The sequence below is a fragment of the Adelges cooleyi genome, unplaced genomic scaffold (assembly GCF_023614345.1).
Source record: "Adelges cooleyi isolate 19-005CV unplaced genomic scaffold, UGA_ACOO_1.1 ACOO_flye_CR_arks_rails_tigmint_CR_PRNA_8, whole genome shotgun sequence".
NCBI classification, from domain to species: domain Eukaryota; kingdom Metazoa; phylum Arthropoda; class Insecta; order Hemiptera; family Adelgidae; genus Adelges; species Adelges cooleyi.
Window position 1 is genome coordinate 4,251,034 of NW_026096513.1, and position 12,174 is coordinate 4,263,207.

Here is a 12,174-nt window from a genome sequence, read left to right on the forward strand (position 1 = left end):
TTTTTATCCACGTGACACCAAACCTATGGATACACACGTATATGTACCGTTTATTTTCATAAATCACTATAGTTCGTTTCGACACCTAATTAAATACCTACCAATCGTTTTACTTACAGTGACCCATATCACTTTTATTTCATCTTGAATACATATTAATATTTTTCCAAAGTTGTATTACTATGTATTTATTCATGGGATTTTTCTCAATATAATATGATGTGCATAATGATATTTACACGTTACAGTCAGATAGTAAATGTTCGCTAAGATATTAATAATATAATTATTTTTAGAATTAAATGCGCATACATATTTTTGTACGTTTTTGAAGATTATAATCCTAGACGATGTTTTTTTGAAGATTAACAGCTTACACATACAGAACAAAAAACATCAATTCAGGTTTTTTGAATGTTAAGGACATGCAGAAATCAAAGGTAAATAAACATAAAAGAAATTAAGTTCTGCAGAAAACGTAATATATCAAGCTTGTAACAAATATATAGCATAACATTATGTTAAAAATAACTCGACAAATTAAATAAAGAAAAAAATGTATTTTCTATTAATCACACAATATAGCTTTAATGTATTTATTAGTGGTACAGAACTTATTCTTCTTTCGTTTGATCAATAATAGCTAGTATAATATATCATTGGTTCTGTATTTAAATACAAATAAAAAAAAAATAACTAAGATAACTATAATAATAGCTAAGTATAATAAAACCCCAATGCATATTGTTTTATACTTTTATGTTGTTGCAACTTGTACCAATAGTATTAATAGTATTTTTTCTTAAAACTCTTTTCGCATATTTGTGATTTTAATTTTGTTCGGATAATTTTTTCTTTAATAGTACGGATATAATAGAATACGCCATATGTAAAACCTAAAACAAACAATCATTCATGTAAATTATGAAATTTACACATTATGAGGTAAAAGAATATGATTTTTGATGAAAGAAGAACACTCTGTTGTGAAGAATAATAACAGTGACATTTGCATCTAACGAAATTAATTAATATTAGTAAAATTTATATTTGTTAATTATTCAAATCAAACGTAATAATTTAAATTTTAAACAAAAATAGTACTAGTTACATTTTACATTTTGGTAAAACGCTACAAAAGTTTTATCTCTTTTTATTTATATATATGTTTAATTCGCTATTATGTTGTTATTAAACTGTCATCAACAAATAAAAAAAGACAAATAAAAGTTCCCCTTGAGATCACATAGTGGTGAGGGAGCTTAATTTATGTGCGGTTTGGGTTGAGTATATTTGCAATGCATAAAATACATAATACAAATACATGTACGGTTGATACATACATTTGTAAAAATCTTTAAATCGACGTTCTTCATCGGTGTTATCGTAATCGTTTTCATATTAACACTGTTCATAGTCATAGCCAACAACACCAGCCTTCGGAAAGATAAATCTTGATCTAACCAATTACAACTGTATAATGATAAATTCATCGAGTTTACCTGTAACCAAATAATAGGTATTATACTTGGTATTATAGTTTAAATAATTAAAATACTTCTGACAATTGTATTTTTAAACATGGCGATGTAATAATAAGCAGAAGCAATAATTATAAAAATCAAAATATTTTATTATATTTATCTTAGACAATTGTTTTAAGATAAATACAAAATATTTCCGCCAATACCTTATTGTCTACAAGTCCGCAAAACTTAGTTAAGACGAACAACCGCGGCACACTGAACATCGCAGCACTTAAATATTTCATCGAAGTTGCAGACATAATCGGCATCCCGTAAAAATAGTTCTATAATAATAATATATTTATTCAATATCAAAATGCTATGCTTACTCAAGGATAAAAAAAATGTTTACTATAGTATTACCGCTATATAGGCATAGGTCGCACAAACTAGTACACAAGCAGTAATTCCAATCTGCGTTACTATTATTGGTCGAATAGTATGAAAAAAGTCTCTCATTACTCTACAAAACACATCCGAGCAAATATAAACCCAATTAAATTTGAAACTGCGCAATGCAATTTATAAAGATATATATATTATATATATATATATATATAAAATTTTTGTATGGATACATTTCATAATAATTAAACTTACGATATCACTTTCGTGTGATCCGAAATAATTATTTTGAATTTTTCTATAATTATTATTGATTCGTCTGAAATACAAGTACGCAAATAATTTAAATTTAGGAAGAGTGCAAAAAATATATATATTTGAGTACACTGTACATATTGTAGACAGTTAGTTGATACTTGAGTACATACTTTCGATTTTTTCGTATCCCAACGAGCTGTACGTCGAAGCGATTGTTTTCAGATGTGCTACAATTGACCAACAGAAAATAATGAGCACGGAATCGAAAATTATAAATCCAATTACACATTGCGTCAATATAACGGCTTCGATAATGTAAATGATTGGAAACAGCTTGTTATACAGGTCGACTTTGAACGGATAAGGCAGAACGTTGAGGACACTGTTTCGGTATGGTACCAAGTCACCGTCTGAATTTTTTACTGTATAATCAGTTATGAACACCGGGTTGCCCAACCAAATTATAAGTAGTAAACAAAATGCTGATGAGTATATGTTTGTAATTATCACGGTTTTTCTTTTGTAATATTTCACTATGTCTGTTTTATAATAGTTGTAAGATAAGAAATCGTCCCGCATTATTTCAAAACATTTCCAAATAACGTCGGATTTTTTACTGACTCGAATGGCGTTCAGCAAAGTATTAGTGGCCGCTACTAATAACATACAAATGTTTAGCCTCTGGTTCAAGTCGTTTGTCCAAGCAATGAGACCGATCACACAGAAAATCACAATTATCACGTTCAATGGTGTGACTAAAATGTGAGCCAATTGATAAATATTGCATCCCCATAACATAGTTGAACCCTCAGAATTAACTGGATTCAAAACTTGATAGAGACCAGTCATTTTTAGCAACCTAACGTTAGTGATAAACGATTTGTCATCGTTTTTGTGATTTGCCATTTCTCGGTGTCTTTTTTTTTATCTAAAAAAAAAAAAACAAATCATAATCTGTTATAGAGTTCATATTTAGGATTAATATTTTATTTCAATTATATCGATTCCTTTTAGTTGTTATTGGTAAAAACTAATAATTTAATTTTTAATGTACAATATAGAAAATATAATAGAACAAAAATAAAAAATCTAAATTCTAATATCATCATATTTTTTAATAAAATAATACATTTTGCGATTGTGTAATACAAAAATAACTGTATTTAAAATTACTATGACTCTTTTTGAGATTCATAGACCGACTGGTAAAATTATCGGTACAGTGGTTAAAATACTTACTAACATAAATAACTTATAACATTATTTTTAAGCCAATAGTAGGTGTATATAAAATCTAGTAAATAATTTCTTATATTAATAGTAGTAGGCAATATGATTTTAAAATCAACTTTAGATGGACAATTACAATTTTGGCTTATATTACCCGAATCGTTATTTTACGTTTTTGTCGCTTTACGGTTCAATTGACATCCTTCTGATGATCTTGTATTACTTCTGACTTCTGTTTAAAACATAACAAAATTCACTTATAAAATGTACATATTATTATACTGTGACGTCGTAAGTTCGTGTATGGGCTTCTGACAAAGCAATGATGCTACTACATTTAAAAACCATCGTTAAACAATGTCCTTTCGGCTTATACAAATTTAGTACACCCGTCTAAGCTTAATTACACGTAATTAATTTTACTGTATTCAAGATATCGTGTGTTTCATTATAATAACCTCATTTATTAAAAAATAAAAACATATCATTAAAGTCTTTTGCGATAAATGTACACCGATGTGTTTCTAAGAACATACCACAAACCCTATTTTTACTATGCTGACCATGAGTGAAACAACTCACTCAATTTCTAAGAACAAAGTAATTACATACAATATTATATATTTATATCTTATACAAATTCAGGACAACTGTATACGATTAATTACAGGTTTACGGTGTTAACGATATTCTGTGCGTTATTCTGTTATCCACATTTGTAAAAAAAACCTATCATTAAGTTCTTTTTCGATTGATTTTACGTACGGTACGTTTTACTAAGAACACGCAACAACCCCTTATTATACTATTAAAAACTGTTTATATATTCGATTGTGTGACACAAAGTGTTAGTAACAATTTTTTTTTTACTTCATCGTTAAGCGTACTAGCAATAATTGAGGTTTTAATGAGACAGCGAACGAGAACACTATTTTAATAATCTCGACTACCAGACAAACCTCCAAAAGTATTGATGGAACGCATATCTTTTAGCACCACGGTGAACTAATTGTATTTTAATCAATGTTTAATTTCTATACATTTTTTTTTAATTTAAATAATTTTTACTGTAATCGTTAAGCAAGCAGCAGCAGCAGGACACTCGCGTTTTTAGTAGGTAAAAACCCTGTGGGCTCCCTTGCCTCTGGTGTAGCGTGTACCTATAATATTTTTTAATGAATTTCTTAATTATTATTGATTAGTTCGAGTTCAAAAATCTCTAAAGTATTGTGTTGGGTGTTAATGAAACTTGAAAATGCAGAAACTCCTACAGGTGGATATATTTTTTTCTATTTTTCTTTTCAATGCTAATTGTTTAACACCCCGCGATATTAGCATATATTATACGATGACATGTCTTGTGATTTTCTCCGTGAATCGGTGTATAGGTAATACAGGTTAAGGACGACGTTGCATAGTAACGAAATCGGAAATAATATTCACAATTAAAATATGATCACTGACAACTCGAGTTGCCCGTTTACATGGTCTACTCGCGGCTGTTGACCATTTGCTGGCCGCAGTCTGTTTTTTAGCATCCTCGGTTAGGTGGATAATTTTCTCGTTTAACCGACCACTATAATATAATAGGGCCGTTGTATATTATTATATTATGTATTGGCAAGCCGTGTCGTCGTTTATCTGAAACAAAACCGCTCGCCTCCACTCGATTGTTGCTGCCCGTTGCCAGTAAGCACCGGCACTGTATCCAATAATGTTGCTGAATAATGCATGGGCACCTGCCGCGAGGAAACATTATACAGCACCGAGTATTCGCCGAAGACGCCAAAATTTAAAAAGCCAACACCGCCGGATCAATATTTCACTTATAAATTTGACTTGCACAAGTGCATCGCAAAGCTGATAAATTGTGGTTGATGTTGTTGTGGTGGCTTCTGCACCGGCACTACAGTGTACATAGTATCCGATTACAGCGGGTTTTTATAACCAGATCAATTCCAACGACGGAGCAGCCACGTCTTCGCATCTCTCAACAATTATGTTATTATAATATTCAACCGACGAGGCACTTTGGCGGTTGTTTATATACTATATAGCAGGCCTTAAATCAATTAAATCCGTCAGAAACGGTATGAACTGTAAATCGTGACCGTTAAACCCCTAGACGATGAACGGGCTTTAAACGTAACTGTCTGAGCGGTTCCAAAAGAGTTCTAGTGTTATCATGCAAACGACGGGTAAACAACACTAAGCGTGATATAATATTTATGTAAACGAAACGGTCGTTATCGGATATTTTGTTGATTATCGATGAAAGAGTGTGATCAAAATGTACTACTACGTTAATCGTTCTACAAGAGAATATAATATTATAATATTTTGTATGTTAACGAAATGAGGATTTGTTAACTATTTTACCGGTTAAAATCTAAACTAACACAATTTTTCAGAAAGGCAAATTTTATAAAACAAATGGTAAATACTAAAATTTAGCAATATTTAATATAAAAATCGTCAATTCGCGAGGTCATTATTATTATGTTTATCGTCTAAATGTGTATACCTCAATTTATATACTGTTTAAAAAATTGCATGTACAAGATGATTCATAAGACACACATTTTCTATTAAAATAATCTCAATTTTGCTGTATTCCTATTTGGAGACATTATAGTTAATTCGTATTTTACAATATTAGACGATTTTCGAAGCTTCATATTTTTCCATAACACTATCAACTTTTGAATCTTAAATAGTAACTTATATTTGTAATTAACTTTTTAAATTGGCGGAAAATGAAGGCATTTATAAGTATTGTGAATAAATTGAAAATCCTCAATTGCCTATTCAAACCTCCAACATACATATTATGTATGTGTATTTTTATTTAATTCAAAATATTGAGAAAACGTTCAATAGTGTGCGGTATTCAATGTAATTGATTTTTTATTTTTCGACGTTTACATAGTAATATTTAAAATTAATATGTCTTAAAAACGTTTGGTTAAATATATCTGAAATAGTAGGTCACTGATCAAAAATATTTATATCTATTTTAATGTTTTATTTTTTTAAATATTTTTCAAAAATAACGTTAAGTTGTTTGTTCGCCAAATATATTACATATTACACAGTTTATATTGTGCAATCTCACTAGGAAATATCTACATTATACAAAATACACAAAAACTTAAACTTCTGAGGGTGCTTTAGCTAGTTTATGCGCTTAATACCGTTGAATTCACCGACTCTAGTACCTATAACATGAGAATAAAACGGTCCATAATGCATTTGCATAGTGTTGTGGGTTTCGGTACGATTTTAGGTATACACTTTGACCCTTGTGTAGTATTTAAAAAAGAATAGTCACTAAAAACAAAACCACAAAGGTGGCTATGCGATAATATTCGGTTATTGTAGAGCTTCTAGTATTATGTACTGTTGTTGTGCCAAAAGTTGAAATTTGAAAAATGTGATGCAACTATATTTTTTATTCGTACTGTAAAATCGATTGGCAACAATTGATAATATATATATAATATATATGATAATAAAAGGCTACGGTTAAATTAAGTTAAGAGAATGTAAAAACACAAGTCGACCTTTTGGCGATAAGCACACTTGTAAACCCATTAGAAGCATGCAAATTAAACTGGACTTTTATTCTGCTCGTTTGTTCACAACGATAAAAGGTATATTTTATTTTCTATCTGTTTAATAGGCACCAAATGACCGCGCAGCGTAGCAATAATAATTACTGTCCTGATAAGCTGGCGTAATCGTTATTTTTAACAATAATTTACAAACATACATAAATTATTAAACATTATTCTACTTATATAGTTTAGTAAATCCAACAAGGACAACAGCAATATTCTAAAAAAGAAAAAAATATTGTGCTGAAACATTTAATTAGTTATATTTTTCCTCATTGTTAAACAAATATCTGGATGTGGTACCTGGCCTTGTCGTTTTAGATGTGTCTTAACTGTCGTTTTTGACACGGTTCGTCCGGCGGAAGACCGAAGCTTTGATCGAGATAGCTGTTGTTTTAATTAGAAACGTTTGGGTTTTGGGAGATTGGGTTTACAAAAAAATCAAGACTAATAATACACCACCTGTTTTTTTTTTAAATTAAAAACAATTCTATCCAGTCTAGTTATTAACGAAAAATGAGTTATGTTTATTTTTTATCTTGTTCTCTTTTTTTTCTGTTTTTTTTCTCAACTTTGAACTTATGACTTGAACATTCGACGTGAGAAATTATTACACCATAAGATTTATATTATTTAAAATACAATATACAAAATAAATTTACAAACACAAGTCAAAACAATATTTATTTTTTACTCATCTTGAGTAAAATATTTGTAAAGATAATAACGTTAGACCAATGTATTATAATAATTTATTATGATATGGGTAATACATGCAAACATATTTTACCATTAACATCTAAGTGGGTTTGTTATATTCGACGGTATTATAGTAACGTCGTGCCAATTATGTATGTTAAACATTATTTCAATACTTAAAACGCACAACGGAAATATTAAAATTTCTTAAGTCGTCCCATAAACATAATGGTTTTACCGCTGGTGATGACAAAAATGAAGGGGTGGTCTGCTAAGAAAACGGCTTTAGGAAATTCAATAGATTTCCTGTGAAAGGACCTCGTGTTGGCAATGAGACCTGAAAATGTGTGATTTTTTTAGACGACACCATTTTTATATCCATATTTTTACAATAATTTTAAATTAAATAGTTCACGCTAGTAGTAACTCTACACATATATCTGTTTTCATACCATCTTCACAGTATCTACCTCTTATTTAATGCAAAATATCACTCACTTCAATTCACATCAACAACCGTTTGGTATATCAAATTATAAGAAAATAAAATATGATATTACCCGTAGCTGCAGCTGCTTCAGTACCTTCAAAGGTAACGTCCACATTTGCTTTGTGTACAACACTGCTGACGTACAATTGGCTTTCCTTGAACGGTCCTATATCGGTTAAATCAGCATTTTCCGAGAACATAGTTGGACAACCCATCTATTTGATGGTAAAAAAAAACAATATTTTATTATCTTTACCAATTGAATAGCTGAAATGTGTACAGACTTTAGACAACGTAGCTTTGAGTTCAGAAGTCTGTTCGATTTTGAATTTTGGCAGAGTAACATCGACATTGTGAAATGTCATATTTTTTTCCAAATCGTGAAGTTGTATTTTCGATAAATTAGACTCTAATTCGGCGAGACCGTCTTTGGCATCGGGCAACAAGATTATCATTTGAAAACTATATCCCTGTAGTTAGACATAAACATTTTTTTTTTTTGAAAATATCACAAAAGTCCCGTAATAACACTTATAGTCACTTAAAGTCATGCATTATTTTCCCATAAGGTGTCCAGATGGGAGAAAGGATTAAGAATGTAACCTACTGTGCTTTTCTTGGAGATTCTTGGATTAGGCATTGGTCATAACTGTTTAGAGATATCTCAGCATTCCCGGTGTTTTAGTTTCATAGCAAACAGTACAGAAATCTCAAGTTACATACAATAGCGAACAAAAATTGTATTTAACACCTTGCAAACTGTTTTATCTTGTTCTGGGACAAATATCGTGGTATAGGTAGGACCACGTCAATTGCATGATTTTGTATATGGGTTAATAGCTATTTTAGATGATAGATTTCGTACATGTTCATTGTAACCAACTCAAATCTAACCTGGTAAGGCAGCGCCAGCGCAGAGAAATGTAGACCGGCGTCTTTGTAGTATCTTAAATTGTGCACCAAGCGCATCGTCGTCACGTTGACCTTGTCGGTTAGAGTCTGATAAAATGGTAGTTCTGCGGATGAATTTACCGGAAACTTAGTAGTCCAAGTACCATGGAAATACATCGCATTGCCCAGCACCAACCGAGTGTCCATATTGATGCTTCCTGCGTTCGAAAATGGCATTGAACATTTTTATTTATGTACAATGTATATTTTGTTCCTACACCGTTAAAAAAATAAAGCAACGCAATAAGAAATACCTTCAGGGAAGAGTTCGGCGATTTTCCCATTCGTGTGCGAACGGAACCAGTCGTTTATATGACTTCTCCCCGCGTTGGGATCGGTTTGAAAGTTCAACTTCTCCACAGACGACTGGAGGTAGTTTTTGGCCGTCTCCACATAACTGGCGTTCAAGTTAATTGCGTTTTCTACAAACATACCAGTCGCCAACGTGAAAGATTCGGATCCCTAAAAGAAAAAAAAATTATATAATTTGCCAATGGTTGACGACGAGCCGTCAATGGGATACCTCATAAAATGACAATAGATCTTTGTACAGGGGAAGTAATTCGGACTTCCTCGGGGGTAAGCGTATCGTGTTGGTGATCTCCTCATAGGTTTTTCCCTTAGCTCCTATACTGGTTAGGAACAACACCAGTTGTATGCTTAACGGCGAGTAGAAAATGTTTCCATCGTTCTTACGGAATTCCTTTAGAAAAATATAAAGAAATAATAGTGTTTGCGATGAGCTAGGTACGTTTTTGGAACAAATCATAGAGGTTTCATTGTATTATGAAAAAAATCAACAACACTTGTACTACACAAGAAAACGCACAATCAAATTCTTCAAATTTTAAACTATATTTTTATCGTACAAATTTGAGGATTTTTCTAATTTGGTTTTTTAATTTTGGTCCTAACAATTTTATATATTCAAACCACTGAATTTCACATCAAATGCGTTGCTACAAATAAATCGAACAGTGTAAGTGCTGATATCTGTTTAACATACTTGGACAGACACTTACTGTGTACAGCGAAGATGAGAAGTCGTTAATGGCAGAATTTAACGAGTGAATGCCCAGTTCAGCGGTGCTCGCCAACGCCATAGTTGTACTTTGATGATTCAGTCGTTTGTACACCGCTGCCAACGCTAGACTAATCGACCGACCAATGCCGGATTCATTATTATTTTTATTTGTAGCTACTTATCGATTGACCTATATGTATAGGTATTATTTTTTTCTACTTTATGGTAATTTTTTTAAAGTAAACAGCTCCTATATACAAGACCTATTGCAATAATATTATGACCATTAGCGTTATTGAACTATGTTCGAAAACAGTTTATTCAAAAACGAATTAGTTGTACATAATATAGTATAATATCATTATGCTTATTGCATAATAACTACATACGACATTATTATCTAGTGTTAATTAGGCAAATTCGATATGGTTAAATAGCGTTCGGTGTTATAATAAAGTACGTTGAGTACACACAGTAATATAAGGTCGTCCAAGGCCACCAGCAGGATGAAATACCACACCAGCCAAAACGAATAATTATAATTAATTTATGGCAACCTATATAGTAAATCATAACGCCCCATCTTCTAACGCAAAATGAACAATGTTTAAAGATAATAAATCAATATAGATAGTACAAGTACCAGGTAGTTTTCCGTTCAAAATTTACTTATGTTTATTTGGCTAAAGAACGAATATATTTGACAAATTGCATTTATTCTAATTATTATATTAGGCTAGGATAAAAACCGTGATATCCTATTATATTTTTGGTTATACGATTTAAGTAGATAACTACAAAAAGACTAGATTTATACATTGTAATTATATCCTCTTTGCTCGTTAACGCAAATAATAATAGGTTACTCAATAATAATAGTTCTATGAATGTATCGAAACTTTCACGTGTTGAAAATCATCCACGTAGTAATAATTCTTTTTAAAGTAAAATTAATTGAACAACCAAAGAAGTCGGCCCCTGTCAGTACAAAAGTGAAAGGTATGCAACGAGCAAAAATTGCCAGTTGCAAATTCAAAATTGTACGTTTTACAGTGCACTTATAGAAAATATTGACAAAACACCACAGCGGTAAGTAACCGATGTTGTTCGTAACGATAAACAAATAAAACAAAAAAGGTTTAGTCATTGAATACATGTGTACTTGTACTGTGTTTATATTTTGTACTAATAGTATGTAAACAAAAATAATTGCGTCGAACAAATATATAAAGTGCCCACTGAGTGTCCTTTAATTTTTAATTTATTTGACAGTGCACAAAGTATTAAGTACAGTGTCAAAATTGATAATACAAAACCGTTTTTGAATAAATGTTGCCAATTTAAAAACAAATATTTGTGAATTTATAAAAATATCTAAAAAAAAACAATTGGTTGTTTCCCATTGTATGAACTATACTATAAAATAGCGAACAGATGTTTAATGTTACATAATAAAAGTAATTAATTATTATCGATTATACTCCTAAACCTAACCGTTTCGTTCAATTTCCATAGCTACTTTTGTCAGTAAGATCTGCGGTTCTTCGACGTTTTTAAAGTTAACAAAGCAATAGGTATATCGTCTTTATATCCGGTCATGTTTATATTTTATTATTTAAATAACAAATATCCAAATATTGGACAGTGTATATTTAATAAATATATTTAAAATGATGTGTAAAATTGTATTGTATGAAAAAATGATTTCAAGAGTTATAGACATTTTTATTTATTTAAAATCTTGTTATACATAGTTGGTTTTGTTACCAAATTTGTTTTATAGTTCTTTTCGACACCAAGATTTCGGTTGGTTTTTTTAAAATATGTCTGGTTTTGGCTTTCTATTTGCCATACAGGTGGATTTGAAATAAACATTGAAATTATTACTAAAACTATTAAAAAATGTATTATATTATGTAGCGTCTGTAGTTATGAAATATATTTTATCAGATGGGTCATTTTGAAATCAACCCTAATTTAGTTATGTACTTGATGTTTGAAATTGTTAGGTTTTCGGTTCTCGACATGATAACA

The 12,174-nt window shown here is 30.7% G+C and overlaps 2 protein-coding genes across 2 annotated transcripts; both read right to left on the minus strand.

The window, feature by feature from the left end:
* Positions 1-758: 758 nt before the first annotated feature.
* On the minus strand, positions 759-3,035 carry LOC126845871 (uncharacterized). Its single transcript, XM_050584861.1, has 6 exons — positions 2,300-3,035; positions 2,127-2,190; positions 1,890-1,989; positions 1,691-1,810; positions 1,344-1,502; positions 759-896 (listed from the first exon to the last, which is right to left on the minus strand). The coding sequence occupies exons 1-6, from the start codon at positions 3,033-3,035 to the stop codon at positions 831-833; spliced, it is 1,245 nt and encodes a 414-aa protein (XP_050440818.1). The 3' UTR covers positions 759-830.
* Positions 3,036-7,629: 4,594 nt separating this feature from the next.
* Positions 7,630-10,281, minus strand: LOC126845597 (serpin B4-like). The gene is made up of 7 exons (XM_050584337.1): positions 10,139-10,281; positions 9,640-9,819; positions 9,371-9,578; positions 9,060-9,274; positions 8,450-8,635; positions 8,236-8,380; positions 7,630-8,012 (listed from the first exon to the last, which is right to left on the minus strand). The coding sequence occupies exons 1-7, from the start codon at positions 10,217-10,219 to the stop codon at positions 7,873-7,875; spliced, it is 1,155 nt and encodes a 384-aa protein (XP_050440294.1). The 5' UTR covers positions 10,220-10,281; the 3' UTR covers positions 7,630-7,872.
* Between the last annotated feature and the right edge of the window lie 1,893 nt (positions 10,282-12,174).

Bases quoted from the DNA above. Each gene is read 5' to 3' on its own strand.
- LOC126845597 (XM_050584337.1), bottom strand. From the start codon at position 10,219: ATGGCGTTGGCGAGCACCGCTGAACTGGGCATTCACTCGTTAAATTCT. The intron at 9,579-9,639 runs GTATCCCATTGA...TTTTTCTTTTAG, and splicing joins ATCTATTGTCATTTTATGAG to GGATCCGAATCTTTCACGTT. The intron at 9,275-9,370 runs GTATTTCTTATT...TTTCGAACGCAG, and splicing joins CGCCGAACTCTTCCCTGAAG to GAAGCATCAATATGGACACT.
- LOC126845871 (XM_050584861.1), bottom strand. From the start codon at position 3,035: ATGGCAAATCACAAAAACGATGACAAATCGTTTATCACTAACGTTAGG. The intron at 2,191-2,299 runs GTATGTACTCAA...CTTGTATTTCAG, and splicing joins GGGATACGAAAAAATCGAAA to ACGAATCAATAATAATTATA. The intron at 897-1,343 runs GTATGTATCAAC...TGTTTGTTTTAG, and splicing joins ATTTAAAGATTTTTACAAAT to GTTTTACATATGGCGTATTC.